Genomic DNA, 23,328 nt, shown 5'->3' on the forward strand with positions numbered 1-23,328 from the left:
ACCTTCAAACTATGAGCTTTACATTGTAACGCTTTAAAATAACACTACAAACTAGTGTTATAGTAAACTATAATGTTGTGAACTCTAACAATATAAGCTATGAGCAATACATTATAACGCCATAAAATAACATCATAAACTAGTGTTACAGATTAGAACACCGTACATTGAAGTGTGATATTCGAATCTCATTAGAATTATTAGCTTCACACCGTGGTCCTCTAAGAATCATACTATGCTCGTGAGTATGTAACATGTCTGTATGTAATATGCATACATGTAATATGTAATATGTTACATGTGTAGGGGTTATTACGGGAGGAACAGCGGACAACAAACACAGGGCTGTCGGCACTCACATACACGGGTGGTCACACCGACGTCCGCATCAGTTATTGCCCACGCCCCAGCCCTCGGAGGCGATCCCTATAAAAGGTGGAACCCAAAGAGCTCGAGGGGAGTTCGACACGAAGCTGACCAGTGAAGATCCAAGACTCGGAGATTAGGCCCTGGGACTCCCCGGTCTCGCCGTCCTTATAAGGGCCGAGCCGGGTAAGCCAGTGGCGCGGCCCAGGAGCTTCCAGACCGCTGCCCTTGTCAGGGCAAGGCTGGTTAGCTGGTGCCGAGATCTGTGCTTGCCAGGGCCAGATCAGTCAGCCTCCCGTAGCCCAGTAGAGGAGGACTGGGGGACAGGACAGAGGGCTTAGTACTAGGGTGGGTTTCCCATAGTACGGGTGAAGGGGCCGATACCCCTTCAACTATTGTATCTGTCCCGGAGTTAATAAACAGTGTGTCTCAACTTCGACATCGTCTCCTCTGCTACTTACTACATCTGGTGTTAGAAGTGGTCCAAGCATGGATACGAGACGGAAGACTCGTGCCCAAGACCCAGGAGAGGATGACGACGAGGGAGGGGCAGTGCAAGACATCGCCGCCGACGTACCTGCACAACTGCTGCCGGCTCCGGCATCGGCGGGGCCGTCGGAGAGGGCCGGGACGTCGACTGACGAGTTGGCGTTGGCTCACTCGCGGCTGGCGGAGCTCTTGTATGCAGCGGCCGCTATGCTGGAACAAATAACTCGCCTGGGGCCGGGAGGAGCGACGCGGCGGGAAGATGGACAACGCCCGCCAGAAACTCCCGCCTTTACAACAGCGGGGCGACTCGAAAATCCCGCCACGAAGACAGTAGAGGCGGAGGGAGGAGTCCCAGCTCGTCACGCGGGAGACGGTGCCCAGCCAGCAGCCGCCACGTCATCGGCGGAGGCGGGTCGCGGTGGCAGCCTATCAGGGGTTGAAACGTCACCACCAGCTGACGCCAGCACCGACCATACAGTACGGGGACGCGCTACGGATGCTGCAAGAGACGCTGCAAGAGGATCGGAGACGGAGCCGACATTCCAGCAACGCCTGCCGGCCCTGCAGGTATTTGTTGCAAGCGACGGCGATTGGGGGGGGTTCCAGCGCCGGTTCTTGGCCCACCAAGAGATGGCAGGCTGGTCGGACAACGAGGCGCTGTGTGCTCTCCCGGCGTTATTGGACGGCGACGCCCTGGGCACCCTCACTGCTGCACCCAAGTCGGCACGCTCCACCATTCAGTCGGCGCTGCAGCTGCTGGCCACCGTTTATGGGCCGCCTTCTGATTGTCGCCAGCTCTTCTATGAGCGGCAGAAGGGTGACAAGGAATCGCCACTCGCTTATCGCACGGCCCTGCTGTCATTGGCGAAGGACGCTTTCCCGCGCATGGATGAAGAGGGGATCGATGCGATGGTGGCCGAGAAAATTTTGCTGCTGGCTGACGATCTGGACTTCACCATCCTAGCGCAGGACGATGCGGATATGTCATCACTGCGGGCTGCAAGGCACATTCACGCCAATCTCATCTCCCAGCGGAGGAAGGCGAACAAAGCTGCTGCACGACACACCGTGGCGGCGACCTCTTCCGAAATGGAGGGAGCCTTCGCTGCGGATCGTTCTGCAGGATGGCGATCTGCCGAGCGTCCAGCTCGGGACGTCCCAAGCCACCGAGACCAGCCCAAGTCCTCTGGAACGCTCGTCGTCTGCTATAATTGTGGCCTCCGGGGTCACGTGGCGTCCGGATGCCGGGCTCCTCGACAGCGCGGTGCGAGACCTGGAGCTGCGGACGGCCCTCTTCACAAGCCTTCGCAACATCCTCGGGCAAGTCATGGCACCCCACATGTTCGGCCTGCACACACACCTACTTTCCTATCACATGGTCTGGCACACAATTCTCGGGGGTTGGGTGCTGGTGCGTCGGGTCGCGGCATGTCGGGGAGGGCGCTCCAACCGGGCCAATGGTCCGAGTTGGCTCACCGAGTTGTGGCTGCATCGGCGGGGTCGTCCGTTGTCGCGGGACATATTGACGGGGTGGAGGTACGGTTATTGGTCGATACGGGAGCTTCGGCAACTATCATTTCGGATTTGATTTATAATATTCTGCCCGTTCAGAGTCGCCCGTTGCTCCCTGTCGATATACCGTTTTACGCTGCAAATGGGGGCTCGTTGGGTATTATCGGTCAAATTCGAGCGCAAATTTCCATAGGGGACATTAAACTATCTGGGCCGGTGTTCGTCTCTTCCTCGCTGGCTATTCCGTGCCTGTTGGGGACAGACTTTTTGGCCAAATTGCCCATCAAAATTCTGATTGACCAGCAATGCATCGAGCTTCCATCAGGCCGACGCATGACGTTCCTACCTGCCACCCCTCCCGTGCGTGTTGCCTGTGCTACGGTACAGGCACTTGTTGCTCGGACGGTGCGTGTACCCCCGGGGGCACAGATGTTGGTACCCCTGCGCTTGCGCCGTCCGTTCGATAAAGGGGTCTCTGACCGAGGCGTTATTTTGGGACCATCTAGAGCCGGGGTGAGTGGGCCAGATCTGGTAACGGCCCAGACTATTGTTAAAGGGGATGGGGACCCGTTTATCGCGGTCCTCAATGTCGGGACACGGACGGCAGTGGTTTCGCAAGGTACCGTGTTCGCACATGCGGTTCCGGTACCTGCGGAAACGCCGATCGTTGGCCAGGTGGCCACCGATTCTCATACGCGATTAGCCTCAGACGCTGACGAGGGTTGGCTGGATGCGTTGTGTGCTGAGTCACCTGACCTGTCCGACGCACAACGTGCTAAATTACGCGCCTTATTGCGAGAATTTTCCGACGTCTTCAGTAAACACAAATACGATATCGGATGTACCAAATTGCTACGCCACCATATTGACACCGGTGACAACGCTCCTATCCGCCAGAATCCTTTTCGGTTAAGTCCCGCCGAAAAGGATCATGTCAAATCGGCTGTAGATGACATGTTGAAATCGGACATAATTTCTCCCTCAACCAGCCCTTGGGGTGCACCCATAGTGTTGGTTAAAAAGCACGACGGGTCCCTAAGGTTCTGCGTTGATTTCCGGCGATTAAATAAGATCTCGGTGGCCGATGCTTATCCGCTTCCTCGAATGGACGAATCGCTGGATGCCCTCGCGGGATCGCGATTCTTTTCCACTTTGGATTTGCTCTCAGGATTTTGGCAACTTCCCTTGGACGACGAATCTAGACCCAAAACTGCTTTCCGAACGCCGCACGGCCTCTTCCAATTCAATCGCTTACCCATGGGATTACACTCTGCTCCCGCGACGTTCCAGCGCCTGATGGAATTGGTCCTCGCTGGCTTGCAATGGGAGGTGTGTTTGATTTACCTGGATGACGTTATCGTATTCAGTAAGACGTTCGAGGAACACCTTGATAGGCTTCGGGCCGTTTTTCTCAAGATGCGCGCTGCGAATTTGAAATTCAAGCCACAAAAGTGCCATTTGCTGCGCGAATCTGTTAAATATTTGGGTCACATCGTCGGCCGGTCAGGTATCTCAACCGATCCCGCCAAAACGCGTTGTGTCAGCTCCTGGCCTACCCCAACCTCGGTGGGGGAGGTTAGAAGCTTCATCGGCTTTGCTTCATATTACCGTCGGTTTGTTGCGGACTTTGCTTCCATCGCTAAGCCACTACATGCCTTGACGTCAAAAGGGGTCAAATTTCATTGGGGGCCGGTGGAGAACGCCGCTTTTGTCTCTCTTCGGGATGCCCTGGTGGGGGCCCCGCCGTTAAGCTACCCCGATTTTTCCATGCCGTTCGTGCTCGACACGGACGCAAGCAATACCGGGATTGGAGGCGTGCTGTCACAAATTGTGGGTGGCGTGGAGCGCGTTGTGGCTTATGGTAGTAGAGTACTGTCCCCGGCCGAGCAGCGGTACTGCGTCACCCGCCGCGAACTGTTGGCTATCGTGTTCTTTATCCAACAGTACCGGCCATATCTGTACGGCCGGCATTTCACCGTCCGTACAGATCATGCGGCATTGCAGTATGCCCTACGAATTAACCAGCCATCGGGGCAGTTGTCCCGATGGCTCGAGATCATGCAGGATTTCGATTTTGAAACAACTTACCGGAAGGGGATTCGCCACACCAATGCCGATGCCCTATCACGCCTGCCGATCGCCCCGGATTGCACTTGTTTCTTGGGTTCGGGCCGTTGCAAATCGGCAAGTGACGGTCAGGATCGGGTTCTTGCGGCCGCAGTTGATTCTCCTTCGGACGCTGGTCCTATTTCGGAGGGTGGGAGTGATTCCCTACTTGGCTTGTCGAGTGCTGAGTGGGGCCGCCTCCAAATGGAGGATGCGACCCTCCTGGCACTACGACGTCGCGCGGAAGGATCGGGTCCAGGGAAGTCGGGCGTTGACTCATGGGGGTGGTGCCAGGGCGTACTCATGCATTGGGACGCGACAATCCGCCGTCACAGGCTGGTGGTGCCTTCCACGTTGAGGGGTAGGGCTGTATGGGCTGCTCATGAACGGCTCCTGCACCTGGGTACCCTCAAAACACTTGCCACGCTCCAGCTTAATTACTTTTGGCCGGGCATGGCAAGAGACGTGGACGATCTGCTGCGGTCCTGTACCCAGTGTGCACAACGGAAGCCGCCGGCGAAGGGAGCCAGTCCACCGCTCCAGTCCATTTCGGTCACCCGGGTTAACGAGCTGGTCGCCCTTGATATTTTGGGACCGTTGCCTTCCACGCCGAGGGGTAATAAGTACCTGCTGGTTGGCGTGGAATATTTCACGCGATGGCCTATGGCTTGGCCCCTCGCCAACCAGTCCGCAGCGGCCGTTGCGGAGGCTTTTGTTCAGGGCTACGTCCTCGACAAGGGCGCTCCGGAACGGTTGTTGACCGATCAGGGAAAAAATTTCACTAGTACCCTCTTACACGAGGTATGTGGCCTTCTGGGTACGAAGAAAGTTCGTACCTCGCCTTACCACCCACAGACGGATGGGATGGTGGAACGCTTGCATAGGACTCTTACGTCCATGCTATCCCACCAGGTATCTGAGTCCCAGAACGATTGGGATCTACGGATCGGGGGAGTCCTGGCGGCATACAGGATGGCTCCTCACGCGGCGACCGGTTTCTCGCCATTTTTTTTGATGTATGGTCGCGAGGTTGACCCGCCTGTCGCGACTCAGCTGGCGATTGCCGCGCCTCATGCTAAGTCGAAAATCGCCGACCATGTTAAATTCAACATCCTTCGCTTGGCGGAGGCACGGCAGGCGGCCATGCAAAACTCTGACTCCCGCCAAAAACAAAACGAGAGGTTGCGGTCGCGCCGGACTCACACGCACGAATGGCACCCGGGCGACCGAGCATGGTTGCACTGCCCCCAGGTGCCATTGGCCACCTCGGCTAAGTTGTTGCGACCATGGAGGGGCCCCGTTGAAATTGTGCAGGTTGTGCGGCCTCAATGTGTGCGAATTAAGTGGGGGAAGCGTCGGTGGTTTGTACACCCTTCACGGTTAAAGCCATTTTTTGCTCCGCACGCTTCCTCCCACGAAAATGGCCGAACATGTGGGGAGTCCTCTGACTCCGGGGGGGCGGGATCGATGCCAGCCTCTGATCCACTAATGACTGTCCCGTCTTCAGGAGCCCCAGGACTGAAGCCCTCTGGGCTGCCAGCCTCCCCCGTGGGGGGCGGCGCTGGCACGTCCGGGAAATCGGACGACCAGGCACCTGCTGATGCGACACCTGCCACCGACTCTACCAAGCCGGCCCCTTGTGACGGGCCCGCTGCACGGACTCGCGCCAAAACGCGCCGGTTGTTATGATTAGCTTACCGCGCGTGTTCCGTTGCTGCGGAACCCGCTCATTGTATATATGTTTTTTTGGTTGTATGTGTGTGAAATAACGATGACCACGCTATCTGCTTGTTGCTTGCCGTCCATGTAAGTGTGTGCGTGTGTTGGGAATGGACGGAGAGTCTGCTGTGGTTGCTGAGTTTCAAAGGGAGTGTGTGCGCTGCTGCGTGGTGTTGTCATCTTGATGGTATAGTTAATTATTAACGTGGGAGCGTCGGGTACCCTGTACTGCACCATCTCGTGGGTTACCGTGCGCGATGGGCTTAATTGGAAAAAAAGAGAAAAAAAAAATGTTTTTTTTTGGGCTGTATTGTGCCGCGAGGTGCGGTGTGCGATGCTGTCGTTGCATGACAGAGAATAATTGTGTTGCGGTTGCACAGTTGCGTCGGGATTGATGGTGTGTTGGTCGCCTGCAGATTTGCTTGCTATTGTGTTTCGATGTACGCGTGTGATCGCGATATGCTGATTGCATGTGCTGGTATACCGTTCTGTATATGTATTGCGGTTCTGCGTGAGGGTTTTTTTTTTGTTATATAGGGAACCATCGGTTGATGTTACGCTTGTTCTTGTTATTGTTACTGTTACGAGGCACACGTGTATTGACGGTGTTAATCTTTATTCTTGGGGGTTGAGGGATTGTTGCAGCCGGGACGGCTGCGAGCTGTACAGGGGGGGGTGATGTAGGGGTTATTACGGGAGGAACAGCGGACAACAAACACAGGGCTGTCGGCACTCACATACACGGGTGGTCACACCGACGTCCGCATCAGTTATTGCCCACGCCCCAGCCCTCGGAGGCGATCCCTATAAAAGGTGGAACCCAAAGAGCTCGAGGGGAGTTCGACACGAAGCTGACCAGTGAAGATCCAAGACTCGGAGATTAGGCCCTGGGACTCCCCGGTCTCGCCGTCCTTATAAGGGCCGAGCCGGGTAAGCCAGTGGCGCGGCCCAGGAGCTTCCAGACCGCTGCCCTTGTCAGGGCAAGGCTGGTTAGCTGGTGCCGAGATCTGTGCTTGCCAGGGCCAGATCAGTCAGCCTCCCGTAGCCCAGTAGAGGAGGACTGGGGGACAGGACAGAGGGCTTAGTACTAGGGTGGGTTTCCCATAGTACGGGTGAAGGGGCCGATACCCCTTCAACTATTGTATCTGTCCCGGAGTTAATAAACAGTGTGTCTCAACTTCGACATCGTCTCCTCTGCTACTTACTACACATGTATGCATGTAAAATGTATGTATGTATGTAATATGGACGTGCGAACCAATGGTGGGATATGTGAAACGGAAGGTGCAGGATCAGGATGGGATTAAAATTATTTGAATAACACTTTGGTGGTATTAGGATCAAGCTGCCCACTGCTGGATGAATGTTCCATCTCAATGGCATCAAATAGCAATATTCAGTATGAATATGTAAAATAATCGCAAAAACCCAATATTAGCCCATGAAATAATGAATCGTTACAATTGTAATGACTCCGAACTCATACTGCAGAGTGTTCTTTTATTTAGCCTTTAACGCGGTTTCAGACCCCAGGCGTCACGATATAGCAACGACGACGACGAGACAGCAACCAGTCAACACAGCCCCAAACCTCGTTCCTCCCCCTCTCTCATTCTCGGCGTGAACCTCCGCCCACACTTGGTCTCGCCTTCCCTTCTCGAACTCTCTCTATCTTGTTGTCACCACTTGTCCCTTAGTTGATGCACTGTCTTTACATCACCCACCTCTATGACCTCTACCTGACCCCGCCATGGGCGGAGCAACTTGGGGGACGTACCCAGTGGCACCTGTAGGCAATACAACCATGCCCTGTCCCCCACTGCCCATGGAAGCACGTGCTCTTGCCGCCCCGAGTTATTTTCATTAGCGGATTGCGCTCTGAAGTATACCGGGAATCACCTGTACTTAAAAACATGTAAATTGATAACACTATAAACAATAACACTAAACATTAAACGACAAAAAATATATCAACTGGTTTTATAATTTATAGCACCATAAACGGAGGTACGGTATTTAAATCTCATTAGAAGTATTAAAATCGCACTCTACAGATATGTATGTAAATTATCTGTTCAATCAAACCGGGGATCGGATATGTGAACTGTGGGGGGGAGGGTAGAGGGCAAGAATCGCATTCAAATTTTAGAATAACAATATGGTCTCATTAGCATTTTAATGGGCTTTAATGTATGTTATGTGCAAATGCAAATCGTTAGTAGTTAATGCGAGGGAGAGGTTAAGAGGTGCACGTTTAATCCCGTTATAACATTTATTTTAGCACTGTTGTTCATAAAAACTCGTCTGGACATGGCACATGCCTTGTTCTACTCCATCAACCAAAATTAGTACAATGTCGGTTATTCAAGCTACATCTCCCCAACAAGGCAGCCTTGCCGATGCTGTGTATTATGTTTAAGAGATAACAGAGGTGTGAATTTTCCCATACGCCTTGCCCAAAACGACTGATTGTCCGCTTAACACCATAGCCCGTAAACCACTATTGGAGACAGTGTTGTTTAAGAGCAGCTATTAAAGTCGAGGTGGTGGCTAGCCGAACCATTCCCAAAACGACTGATTGTCCGCTTAACAGCCTAGCCTGTAAACCACTATTGGTGACAGTGTTGTTGAGAGCAGCTATTAAAGTCGCTGCGGCAAACGAGGTGGTGGCTGGCCAAACCATGCCTCGCTGTTTGTCTCCGGAGTGATGACGGATACCAACCAGACCAAGCGGAGACCATGTACCAGATCGGATTTTGGTTACTGATGTTAGAGTGATTGTATTGCAAGTGTGGTCACTACGCGTCTGTATGTGCTCACTCCCGAAGCTCGGCGATTATTGGCAATGCCACGGGGCTGCATTCACTTTAAATCGAGGACAATGGAGGGCATGGGGAACGTGTTTTTCCATTTATTCAAAATAAGCGCTCAATTACACACTGAGATGTATGTTAAAAGACATGCGGATTGTACCTTCCAAAATTAACAATCGAATGCAAATATCCTGAAAGACAAAGGATTGGATCCTAGGGGGGGAGTTATAAGGCGGCTCAGAAGCAGAGCTCAATGCCATTTCGAGAGGGAACTTGATGAGGTTGGACGCTCGACTCGTCGCTCTGCTGATCGCCCTTCAACCGCGAGACAACGCAGCCTGGCGAGCACAATTGCTGAGTCGACAGTTAGGCGACTTTGGGTCGGGAGAGTTCGTGGCGACATCTTCAGACGGGTTTCAGACACCGATATACCGTAAATATCCAAGTAAGTGTCTATTTTCGCGGATAAACTCTTAAACGTGTTCGTTGTCAAATTAGCGGGATTTTTTTGCGTCTCGGTTAGACGCGAGTGTCGTTCTTGTTTTAGCAGTTAACAAAATCCAAAACTTAACGCTAAAAATCATTGCGGCCGATAGTGTACTTTTGACTCGATAACACCGCTGCTGTTAATCCGCTCACATGGAGCAGAGACGCTCTCCACAGCCCCACGCACACGGAGGCAAGAAGCCATTCAATTGCTCTGTGTGTGGGAAGTCCTTTTCATGGCCATCAGATCTTCAGAGACACCAGAGAACACACACGGGCGAGAAGCCATTCATGTGCCCTGTGTGTGGGAAGACATTTGCACGGTCATCACATCTTCTAGCACATCAGAGAACACACACGGGCGAGAAGCCATTCCTGTGCCCTGTGTGTGGCAAGACATTTGCAGACTCATCAACTCTTCAAACTCATCAGAGAACACACACGGGCAAGAAGCCATTCCTGTGTCCTGTGTGTGGGAAGACATTTGCACAGTCTTCAAAACGGAACAGGCATCAGAAGGTCCACGATGATAGGAAGCTGAAATCAAAAGGTGAAATTCAAGGTGCTGCAATGATTCCTGAAGATAATTCCACCTTCGATCCCATGCAGTTGGATCCCGAGAGATGGCTGGATGTAATGGAGTGGGTCGAGGATCAACCCGAGAGCTCGCGGTGATGTTGCATGCGGTTATACCTATTAAGCTGTCTTGAGTACTATAATTTTGACCATTTTAGATTTACAGTTTAATTACGTGCACAGTAATGACGTGCACAGTGGTGGTTTGTAATGTTATCGGATTACTTGCTGAAGTGGTGTGATGAGCACTGGTCGTTAAGTGTTCCTGTTGAGCTAAAATTGGAATGCGTCTGTAGGTACATCTTTACTCAACATTTTAAAGTTTTTTTCAAGTATATAGCTTTTTTTGGTTGGTATTAATCAACTTTAGATAGCCGATTTCAGGATGTACATTGATGACGCGTTCGTTGGATATATGGCATTGACTTCAACATAGACGCACAGTGAACGCATGTGGTGAAATCATGGGGAATGACACTTTAACGCTTTGGTATTCCTGGAACGGAAATGGTTTGCATTGTACTGGAAATGTAATAAATATTCCCTTCGAGTTTTGACGTAAAAATGATTGCAGATGAATAAAAACGTATTTTTTACAAATGTTTGTATGGTCTTTATTTTATAATGTTCCTAGCAAAAACATGTTAAGATAATTTCAGGTGGAGGATCTCCGTCACACAAGTGTGCCCTTAACCGGCAGCATCTTAGCTGTCTACCCTATTAACACGTGTTCCTTGAGGGGAAAGGTCCCCGTAGTTAATCGTTCATCAACGTACCAGTCTCTAATCCCGAAGTATGTCGGGGATAAACTGTACTCTATAACATGTAAACTGTTATACTATACACGATAACACTAAACATTAAACAATTATAAACTAGTGTTTTAAATTATAACCATATAAACGTAGGTAAGGTATTATAATATCATCAGAAGCATTATAATCACAGTGTGGTTGTATAATAATCGCACTCTGCTCATGTAACACTCAAGTGACAGAACTCAACAAAAAAACGCCGCAATAAAAATAACAACATCTATGGACAAATCCTAAAAACAGACAACACACGCACGTTAGTAGCTGTTAGCAGAAGACAACACCGAGCACCTTCAACTATACACATCATACAGCCAACTCGTAAATGGGGCGGTATATGACAGCCTTCGCTGCAGTCGACGGGGCCAAGCAGCGAATGTTTAACTCCATTGTTTCAGAATCCGTGTCATCACCCGGCCACAGCGCCTTAGCCAAACTACATCTCCACAACAAGGCAGCCTTCCCTATGCTGTGTATTTTAGCAGTATATTTACTGACGCACTTGAAGATAACAATTAGTCTAGAAATGGCAGCCGACTTGTTCTACCAACATGATTTCAATTTATATCCGAAAGAAGTATGAGTTCATTCATGAGTAGTATTCACTAAGCACCGATGACACTAACCTACACACAGTTATGATTAAACAACGTTAAACTTTAGTCGCTCATTCCAGCTCAGACATGATCATAGCAATTATTTCCAAATCCGTGTCGGGTCCCACGAGAACAGGGCACGTACACAAACTCTCAAATTGTAAACTCACGTTGCATACTCTAACATTATAAACTCTAACAATATAACCTTCAAACTATGAGCTTTACATTGTAACGCTTTAAAATAACACTACAAACTAGTGTTATAGTAAACTATAATGTTGTGAACTCTAACAATATAAGCTATGAGCAATACATTATAACGCCATAAAATAACATCATAAACTAGTGTTACAGATTAGAACACCGTACATTGAAGTGTGATATTCGAATCTCATTAGAATTATTAGCTTCACACCGTGGTCCTCTAAGAATCATACTATGCTCGTGAGTATGTAACATGTCTGTATGTAATATGCATACATGTAATATGTAATATGTTACATGTATGCATGTAAAATGTATGTATGTATGTAATATGGACGTGCGAACCAATGGTGGGATATGTGAAACGGAAGGTGCAGGATCAGGATGGGATTAAAATTATTTGAATAACACTTTGGTGGTATTAGGATCAAGCTGCCCACTGCTGGATGAATGTTCCATCTCAATGGCATCAAATAGCAATATTCAGTATGAATATGTAAAATAATCGCAAAAACCCAATATTAGCCCATGAAATAATGAATCGTTACAATTGTAATGACTCCGAACTCATACTGCAGAGTGTTCTTTTATTTAGCCTTTAACGCGGTTTCAGACCCCAGGCGTCACGATATAGCAACGACGACGACGAGACAGCAACCAGTCAACACAGCCCCAAACCTCGTTCCTCCCCCTCTCTCATTCTCGGCGTGAACCTCCGCCCACACTTGGTCTCGCCTTCCCTTCTCGAACTCTCTCTATCTTGTTGTCACCACTTGTCCCTTAGTTGATGCACTGTCTTTACATCACCCACCTCTATGACCTCTACCTGACCCCGCCATGGGCGGAGCAACTTGGGGGACGTACCCAGTGGCACCTGTAGGCAATACAACCATGCCCTGTCCCCCACTGCCCATGGAAGCACGTGCTCTTGCCGCCCCGAGTTATTTTCATTAGCGGATTGCGCTCTGAAGTATACCGGGAATCACCTGTACTTAAAAACATGTAAATTGATAACACTATAAACAATAACACTAAACATTAAACGACAAAAAATATATCAACTGGTTTTATAATTTATAGCACCATAAACGGAGGTACGGTATTTAAATCTCATTAGAAGTATTAAAATCGCACTCTACAGATATGTATGTAAATTATCTGTTCAATCAAACCGGGGATCGGATATGTGAACTGTGGGGGGGAGGGTAGAGGGCAAGAATCGCATTCAAATTTTAGAATAACAATATGGTCTCATTAGCATTTTAATGGGCTTTAATGTATGTTATGTGCAAATGCAAATCGTTAGTAGTTAATGCGAGGGAGAGGTTAAGAGGTGCACGTTTAATCCCGTTATAACATTTATTTTAGCACTGTTGTTCATAAAAACTCGTCTGGACATGGCACATGCCTTGTTCTACTCCATCAACCAAAATTAGTACAATGTCGGTTATTCAAGCTACATCTCCCCAACAAGGCAGCCTTGCCGATGCTGTGTATTATGTTTAAGAGATAACAGAGGTGTGAATTTTCCCATACGCCTTGCCCAAAACGACTGATTGTCCGCTTAACACCATAGCCCGTAAACCACTATTGGAGACAGTGTTGTTTAAGAGCAGCTATTAAAGTCGAGGTGGTGGCTAGCCGAACCATTCCCAAAACGACTGATTGTCCGCTTAACAGCCTAGCCTGTAAACCACTATTGGTGACAGTGTTGTTGAGAGCAGCTATTAAAGTCGCTGCGGCAAACGAGGTGGTGGCTGGCCAAACCATGCCTCGCTGTTTGTCTCCGGAGTGATGACGGATACCAACCAGACCAAGCGGAGACCATGTACCAGATCGGATTTTGGTTACTGATGTTAGAGTGATTGTATTGCAAGTGTGGTCACTACGCGTCTGTATGTGCTCACTCCCGAAGCTCGGCGATTATTGGCAATGCCACGGGGCTGCATTCACTTTAAATCGAGGACAATGGAGGGCATGGGGAACGTGTTTTTCCATTTATTCAAAATAAGCGCTCAATTACACACTGAGATGTATGTTAAAAGACATGCGGATTGTACCTTCCAAAATTAACAATCGAATGCAAATATCCTGAAAGACAAAGGATTGGATCCTAGGGGGGGAGTTATAAGGCGGCTCAGAAGCAGAGCTCAATGCCATTTCGAGAGGGAACTTGATGAGGTTGGACGCTCGACTCGTCGCTCTGCTGATCGCCCTTCAACCGCGAGACAACGCAGCCTGGCGAGCACAATTGCTGAGTCGACAGTTAGGCGACTTTGGGTCGGGAGAGTTCGTGGCGACATCTTCAGACGGGTTTCAGACACCGATATACCGTAAATATCCAAGTAAGTGTCTATTTTCGCGGATAAACTCTTAAACGTGTTCGTTGTCAAATTAGCGGGATTTTTTTGCGTCTCGGTTAGACGCGAGTGTCGTTCTTGTTTTAGCAGTTAACAAAATCCAAAACTTAACGCTAAAAATCATTGCGGCCGATAGTGTACTTTTGACTCGATAACACCGCTGCTGTTAATCCGCTCACATGGAGCAGAGACGCTCTCCACAGCCCCACGCACACGGAGGCAAGAAGCCATTCAATTGCTCTGTGTGTGGGAAGTCCTTTTCATGGCCATCAGATCTTCAGAGACACCAGAGAACACACACGGGCGAGAAGCCATTCATGTGCCCTGTGTGTGGGAAGACATTTGCACGGTCATCACATCTTCTAGCACATCAGAGAACACACACGGGCGAGAAGCCATTCCTGTGCCCTGTGTGTGGCAAGACATTTGCAGACTCATCAACTCTTCAAACTCATCAGAGAACACACACGGGCAAGAAGCCATTCCTGTGTCCTGTGTGTGGGAAGACATTTGCACAGTCTTCAAAACGGAACAGGCATCAGAAGGTCCACGATGATAGGAAGCTGAAATCAAAAGGTGAAATTCAAGGTGCTGCAATGATTCCTGAAGATAATTCCACCTTCGATCCCATGCAGTTGGATCCCGAGAGATGGCTGGATGTAATGGAGTGGCTCGAGGATCAACCCGAGAGCTCGCGGTGATGTTGCATGCGGTTATACCTATTAAGCTGTCTTGAGTACTATAATTTTGACCATTTTAGATTTACAGTTTAATTACGTGCACAGTAATGACGTGCACAGTGGTGGTTTGTAATGTTATCGGATTACTTGCTGAAGTGGTGTGATGAGCACTGGTCGTTAAGTGTTCCTGTTGAGCTAAAATTGGAATGCGTCTGTAGGTACATCTTTACTCAACATTTTAAAGTTTTTTTCAAGTATATAGCTTTTTTTGGTTGGTATTAATCAACTTTAGATAGCCGATTTCAGGATGTACATTGATGACGCGTTCGTTGGATATATGGCATTGACTTCAACATAGACGCACAGTGAACGCATGTGGTGAAATCATGGGGAATGACACTTTAACGCTTTGGTATTCCTGGAACGGAAATGGTTTGCATTGTACTGGAAATGTAATAAATATTCCCTTCGAGTTTTGACGTAAAAATGATTGCAGATGAATAAAAACGTATTTTTTACAAATGTTTGTATGGTCTTTATTTTATAATGTTCCTAGCAAAAACATGTTAAGATAATTTCAGGTGGAGGATCTCCGTCACACAAGTGTGCCCTTAACCGGCAGCATCTTAGCTGTCTACCCTATTAACACGTGTTCCTTGAGGGGAAAGGTCCCCGTAGTTAATCGTTCATCAACGTACCAGTCTCTAATCCCGAAGTATGTCGGGGATAAACTGTACTCTATAACATGTAAACTGTTATACTATACACGATAACACTAAACATTAAACAATTATAAACTAGTGTTTTAAATTATAACCATATAAACGTAGGTAAGGTATTATAATATCATCAGAAGCATTATAATCACAGTGTGGTTGTATAATAATCGCACTCTGCTCATGTAACACTCAAGTGACAGAACTCAACAAAAAAACGCCGCAATAAAAATAACAACATCTATGGACAAATCCTAAAAACAGACAACACACGCACGTTAGTAGCTGTTAGCAGAAGACAACACCGAGCACCTTCAACTATACACATCATACAGCCAACTCGTAAATGGGGCGGTATATGACAGCCTTCGCTGCAGTCGACGGGGCCAAGCAGCGAATGTTTAACTCCATTGTTTCAGAATCCGTGTCATCACCCGGCCACAGCGCCTTAGCCAAACTACATCTCCACAACAAGGCAGCCTTCCCTATGCTGTGTATTTTAGCAGTATATTTACTGACGCACTTGAAGATAACAATTAGTCTAGAAATGGCAGCCGACTTGTTCTACCAACATGATTTCAATTTATATCCGAAAGAAGTATGAGTTCATTCATGAGTAGTATTCACTAAGCACCGATGACACTAACCTACACACAGTTATGATTAAACAACGTTAAACTTTAGTCGCTCATTCCAGCTCAGACATGATCATAGCAATTATTTCCAAATCCGTGTCGGGTCCCACGAGAACAGGGCACGTACACAAACTCTCAAATTGTAAACTCACGTTGCATACTCTAACATTATAAACTCTAACAATATAACCTTCAAACTATGAGCTTTACATTGTAACGCTTTAAAATAACACTACAAACTAGTGTTATAGTAAACTATAATGTTGTGAACTCTAACAATATAAGCTATGAGCAATACATTATAACGCCATAAAATAACATCATAAACTAGTGTTACAGATTAGAACACCGTACATTGAAGTGTGATATTCGAATCTCATTAGAATTATTAGCTTCACACCGTGGTCCTCTAAGAATCATACTATGCTCGTGAGTATGTAACATGTCTGTATGTAATATGCATACATGTAATATGTAATATGTTACATGTATGCATGTAAAATGTATGTATGTATGTAATATGGACGTGCGAACCAATGGTGGGATATGTGAAACGGAAGGTGCAGGATCAGGATGGGATTAAAATTATTTGAATAACACTTTGGTGGTATTAGGATCAAGCTGCCCACTGCTGGATGAATGTTCCATCTCAATGGCATCAAATAGCAATATTCAGTATGAATATATAAAATAATCGTACAAACTCAACATAAGCCCGTGCAATAATGAATCGTTAAAATTGTAATTACTCCAAACTCTTTTATTTAGCCTTTAACGCGGTTTCAGACCCCAGGCGTCACGATATAGCAACGACGACGACGAGACAGCAACCAGCCAACACAGCCCCAAACCTCGTTCCTCCCCCTCTCTCATTCTCTGCGGGAACCTCCGCCCACACTGGGTCTCGCCTTCCCTTCTCGAACTCTCTCTATCTTGTTGTCACCACTTGTCCCTTAGTTGACGCACTGTCTTTACATCACCCACCTCTATGACCTCTACCTGACCCCGCCATGGGCGGAGCAACTTGGATTTTCCCGGTGGCATCTGTAGGCAATACAACCATGCCCTGTCCCCGACCAACCATGGAAGCACGTGTTCCCGCCGGCCCGAGTTCTTTTCATTAGCGGCTTGCGCTCTGGTGGGGAAAGGTCCTCGTTATGAATTGTTTCGCAACATTTAGGTCCAGAATACCGAAGTATACCGGGAATCACCTGTACTTAAAACATGTAAACTGATAACACTATAAACAATAACACTAAACATTAAACGACAATAAAAATATTAACTGGTTTTATAATTTAAAGCACCATAAACGGAGGTACGGTATTTAAATCTCATTAGAAGTATTACAATCGCACTCTACACATATGTATGTAAATTATCTGTTCAATCGAACCGGGGGTCGGATATGTGAACTGTGGGGGGTACAGGGCAAGAATCACATTCAAATTTTAAAATAACAATATTGTCGTATTAGCATTTTGATGTTATGTGCAAATGCAAATCGTTAGTCGTAAATGCGAGGGAGGGTTTAAGAGGTGCACGTTTAATCCAGTGTTAACATTTATTTTAGCATCATATTTAAGAACACTGTTGTTGATAAGAATTCGTCTGGACATGCCATGTGACTTGTTCTACTCGATCAACCAAAATTAATACAATGTCGGTCATACAGGAGTGTGATTTCATTCATGAGTAGTGCGATAATATACTTCGCTGATCCCCGATTACACTAACCTACACGCAGTTATGTTTACACAAAGTAAACTTTATTCGCTCAAACCTCAGCTCAGACATGATCATAGTATTCATTTCCAAAGACGTGTGCGGTCCCGCGAGAGAAGGGCCCGGCCACAAAGAGCCCGGCAGCAGAAGCAGCAGAATCAGAAGTAGTTGCGTCGCCCTCGAAATGTGATGTTGCTGCTGGAGTTGATTCTTTTGCTGTTATATACGCAGGGAGGTGGTATTCGGTGATGGAAAACGCCTTTGATAAAAGACTCTGATCAAACGCACCCGATTGACGCCCTTGATCGTCGCATTTGATCAACTCTGAGAGTTGAAGGCTCTCACATGTTAAACTCTAACATAGTGAAATATAATATTATAACCTATGAACTACAACTATCCACTGTAACGCTGTAAAATACTATTAATTGTTATGGTGTATAATCACGTAAAATGAGGTGTCGGATTATAATCGCATAAGAATCATTAGAATCGCACTGTGCTCATATTATAATCACACTGTGGTTGTACGTATGGTAAGTGAATATGCGAACACGGGGGTAGGATATGCAGGATTAGAATCGAATTACAATTATTCGAATCCCACTAGTCGTATTAGAATCACACTGTCCACTGTTGGATGAATGGATTTGGAAATAATTGCTATGATGATATCTGAGCTGAGATGAGCGACTAATGTTTACTTTGTTTAATCAAAACTGTGTGTAGGTAAGTGCCATCGGGGCTTAGTGAATACTACTCATGAATGAACTCATACTTCTTTCGGATAGAAATTTGAAATCGTGTTGGTAGTACAAGTCGCCTGTCTTTTCTAGACGAATTGTTATCTTCAAGTGCGTCCGTAAATAAACTGCTAAAATACACAGCATAGGGAAGGCTGCCTTGTTGGGGCGATGTAGTTTGGCTAAGGCGCTGTGGCCGGGTGATGACACGGAATCTGAAACAATGGAGTTAATCACTCGTTGCTTAGCCCCGTCGACAGCAGCAAAGGCTGTCATATACCGCCCCATTTACGAGTTGGCTGTATAATGTGTATAGTTGAAGGTGCTAGGTGTTGTCTTCTTCTAACAGCTACTAACGTGCGTGTGTTGTCTGTTTTTAGGATTTGTCCATTGATGTTGTTTTTTTTTTTAGTTCTGTCACTTGAGTATTGCAGTTTGTTTAATAATTCGTCACGTGAGCGTGGTGTTTTGCTTGTGAGAATTTCGCTTTGTCACAATTTGTGATTGTTATAATAATTGTAACGATTCATAATCTCATGAGTTTATAATGGGTTTGTGCGTGTATTTATATAAATATAATCCGTCTTTTGTTATTCGATGACATCTTGCATAAAAAATCGTGATATTCATATGACCATGTTGTAATTGTAATAATTTTTATCCGATCCTTGCACGAGTACAGTTTATCCCCGACATACTTCGGGATGAGGGACTGGTACGTTAATGAACGATTAACTACGGGGACCTTTCCCCTCAAGGAACACGTGTTAATCGGGTAGACAGACAAGATGCTGCTGGTTAAGGGCACACTTGTGTGACGGAGATCCTCCACCTGAAACTCGCTTAACATGTTTTTGCTAGGAACATTATAAAATAAAGACCGGACAAACATTTGTAAAAAATACGTTTTTATTCATCTGCAATCATTTTTACGTCAAAACTCGAAGGGAATATTTATTATGTCCTGTGTTCACACATTTCCAGAACAATGCAAACCATTTCCGTTCCAGGAATACCAAAGCGTTAAAGTATCATTCCCCATGATTTCCTTATTAGTTCACCACATTTGTTCACTGTGCGTCTATGTAGAAGTCATGGCCATATATCCAACGAACGCGTCATCAATGTACATCCTGAAATCGGCTATCTAAAATCGATTAATACCAATAAAAAAAAGCTATACACTTGACAAAAAAATATTTAAAATGTTGAGTAAAGATGTACCTACAGACGCATTCCAACTTTAGCTCAACAGGAACACTTAACGACTACAATTGAACCCTCTCACAACCAGTGCTCATCACACCACTTCGGCAAGTAATCCGATAACATTACAAACCACCACTGGGCACGTCATTAAACTCACAAAAACTGTAAAAAAAATACGGATTAAAAGGTATAACCACATGACATCATATTTTTCAGTCACTCCGAGCTCTCTGGTTGACACTCGAGCCACTCCATTACATACAGCCATCTCTCGGGATCCAACTGCATGGGATCGAATGTGGAAACTTCTTCAGGACCAATTGCAGCACCTTGAATTTCAGCTTTTGATTTCAGTTTCCTATCATTGTGGACCTTCTGATGCATGTTCATGGTTGATGACCGTGCAAATGCCTTCCCACACACAGAGCACAAGAATGGCTTCTCTCCCGTGTGTGTTCTCTGGTGACTTTGAAGATGTGATGAGTGTGCAAATGTCTTCCCACACACAGAGCACAGAAACGGCTTCTCGCCCGTGTGTGTTCTCTGGTGACTCTGAAGATGTGATGACTGTGCAAATGCCTTCCCACACACAGAGCACAGGAATGGCTTCTTGCCTCCGTGTGCGTGGGGCTGTGGAGAGCGTCTCTGCTCCATGTGAGCGTAGTAACAGCAGCGGTGTTATCGAGTCAAAAGTACGCTATCGGCCGCAAGGATGTTTAGCGTTGAGTTTTGGATTTTGTTAACTGCTATAACAAGAACGACACTCGCGTCTAACCAAGACGCAAAAAAATCCCGCTAATTCAACGACGAAAACGTTTAAGAGTTTATCCGCGAAAATAGACACTTACTTGGAGATTCACGGTATATCGATGTCTGGAACCCGTCTGAAGATGTCGCCACGAACTCTCCCGATGCAAAGTCGCCTAACAGTCGACACAGCAATTGTGCTCGCCAGGCTGCGTTGTCTCGCGGTTGAAGGGTGATCAGCAGAGCGACGAGTCGAGCGTCTAACCTCATCAAGTTCCCTCTCGAAATGGCATTGAGCTCTGCTTCTGAGCCGCCTTATAACTCCCCCTCTAGGATCCAATCCTTTGTCTTTCAGGATATTTGCATTCGATTGTTAATTTTGGAAGGTACAATCCGCATGTCTATTAACATACCGAAGGGTAATGTGCCCTTTGTGCTTCATGCATGAATATGTAAGTGCATCTCAGTGTGTAATTGTGCGCTTATTTTGAATAAATGGAAAAACTTTGTCCTCGATTTAAAGTGAATGCAGAGAAATTAGGATGTAACTTTAGAAAAGGAAGAGAGCGGCCTTCTCGACGAGGGAGTGAAACCCAATAGGTAATATTCTTTTACAGCGTTACAATGGATAGGTTGTAGTTCATAGGTTATAATATTATGTTTCACTATGATAGAGCTTAACATGTGAGAGTCTACAATATCAGAGTTGATAAAATGCGACGATCAAGGGCGTCAATCGGGTGAGTTTGAACAGAGGCTTTAATCAAAGGCGTCATCCCATCACGGAACACCACCTCTCTGCGATTATTACAGCAACAGAAGCAACTACAGCAGCAACAACAGCAGCAAACATCACATTTCGAGGGCAACGCAGCTACTTCCGATTCTACTGCCCAACTGTTTGTAGTCGGGACCTGCTCTCGCAGGACCCCACACGTCTTTGGAAATGATTGCGATGATCATGTCTGAGCTCAGAATTAAGTCACTCAAGATTACTTTTTTAACCATAACTTTAGGTAGGTTAGTGTCATCGGGGCTGTGTGAATACTACTCATGAATGAAATCACACTCTTGTATGACTAATTTTGGTTGATCGAGTAGAACAAGTCACATGACATGTCCAGACGAATTCTTATCAACAACAGTGTCCTTAAATATGATGCTAAAATAAATGTTAACACTGGATTAAACGTGCACCTCTTAACCCCTCCCTCGCATTTACGACTAACAATTTGCATTTGCACATAACATACATTCAAGTACAGTAATTTGCTAAAACGACCAAATTGTCATTCTAAAATTTGAATGCCATTCTTACCCTCGACCCCCACAGTTCACATATCCGACCGTCGGTTCGATTGAACGGACAATTAACAAACATGTGTAGAGTTCCATTATAATACTTCTAATGAAATTAAAATACCGTACCTCCGTTTATGGTGGTATAAATTATAAAACCAGTTGGTAGCTTTTTTGTCGTTTAATGTTTAGTGTTATTGTTTATAGTGTTATCAATTTACGTGTTTTTAAGTACAGGTGATTCCCGGTATACTTCGGTATTCTGGACCTGAACGTTGCACCGTCTCTCTGGGGAACCGTGTGGTGTGTGTAGCGAGTATCACGGGGTGGGCGGGTAGTGTGGTGATAGTGGTCACGGTCGGCACCGATGCACGACCACCACCACCACCCCTACTGGGCGGTGGACCTGCCACCACAAAGCAGTACGCGGCGGAGGAGTGAGGCGATCGCTCTCGCCACGCGAGCGAGGCCCCCTCGCTTCCTCTTCTTTTCGTGCATCTCCACCTGCACCTCTTCCATCTTCTCCTCCGTCTCGTCCTCCTCCATCCCCTCTTCTTCATCCCCCACCACCATCTTCTCCTCCACCTCCTCCTCCTCTTCCTGTGCCACCTCCATCTTCTCCATCTTCTTCTCCTCCGCTAGCACCATCTCTTCCTCCTTCATCTCCTCCTCAACTTCCGGCACCACCATCTCCACCACCGTCTTCTCTTCCTCCTCCACCACGATAGTTTCCCCTTTGTCCGTCGTCTCCACGTCCTCCACCACGACCATCTGTTCATCCTTTGTTGTCTCCTTGTCCTCCATCTCCGTATTGTCTTTCTCCTCTCCCTCCGTGTTCTCCTCCATTGTCACCATCACAATCTCGTCCTCCTTTGCCTTCTCTTCCTCCGATTTCTCCTCCTCTGTCTCTACCTCATCCTCCATCATCTCCTCCTTCACCTCTTTCTTCGTCTCCTTCTCCACAACCTCTGTCTTCGCTTCAAAGGCCTGGACGAGTGAGGAGGAGGGCTGAGCTGGCACAGATCTGTGAAGAGACAACACGACACCGTTCTAGATTTGAAGCTTTCGTGACTGCAATGATTCATATTCTTAGGTTTTTTCGGTAAAGTCACGTAGGTAAAAAACATTAAAAAGTAAAATAAAATAAAAAATAAAAATCACGACGTTTCGGAGGCAACACAAGCTTCCGTCTTCAGGTGTTACCGTCACAGCCACGACAGCTGTATCAAGTAAATGAGAGATTGCAGAAGCTACCACTCCGTTTTAATAATGGTTGGAGAAAGTGGTGGGGCAAGGTGAGGCTTAAGACTAAGAATAGACTGCATATTCTTAGTCTTGACTCAACCTGTAACAGGGAGACCACCACTAGACATGGTAAAACTGTGATGGTTGTCTGTCAAACATGACACCGTTCCACCTTCCTGCTACGGCAGACATCGCCATCTAATAATAATAATAGTTCAATTTGTAACGCGCGCAAATTTGCAGACGTAGTGGCCGCAACTCAGATGCGCGGAGCCAAGCTCAGA

The 23,328-nt window shown here is 46.9% G+C and overlaps 1 protein-coding gene across 1 annotated transcript; it reads left to right on the forward strand.

Moving 5' to 3' along the window:
* Positions 1-301: 301 nt before the first annotated feature.
* LOC133361279 (uncharacterized) lies at positions 302-7,394 on the forward strand. The gene is made up of 2 exons (XM_061580203.1): positions 302-2,175; positions 5,981-7,394. The coding sequence occupies exons 1-2, from the start codon at positions 856-858 to the stop codon at positions 5,993-5,995; spliced, it is 1,335 nt and encodes a 444-aa protein (XP_061436187.1). The 5' UTR covers positions 302-855; the 3' UTR covers positions 5,996-7,394.
* Positions 7,395-23,328: the final 15,934 nt, after the last annotated feature.

Source organism: Lethenteron reissneri, chromosome 72, assembly GCF_015708825.2.
Source record: "Lethenteron reissneri isolate LAM-NWPU_2019-01 chromosome 72, ASM1570882v1, whole genome shotgun sequence".
Classification (NCBI taxonomy): Eukaryota; Metazoa; Chordata; class Hyperoartia; order Petromyzontiformes; family Petromyzontidae; genus Lethenteron; species Lethenteron reissneri.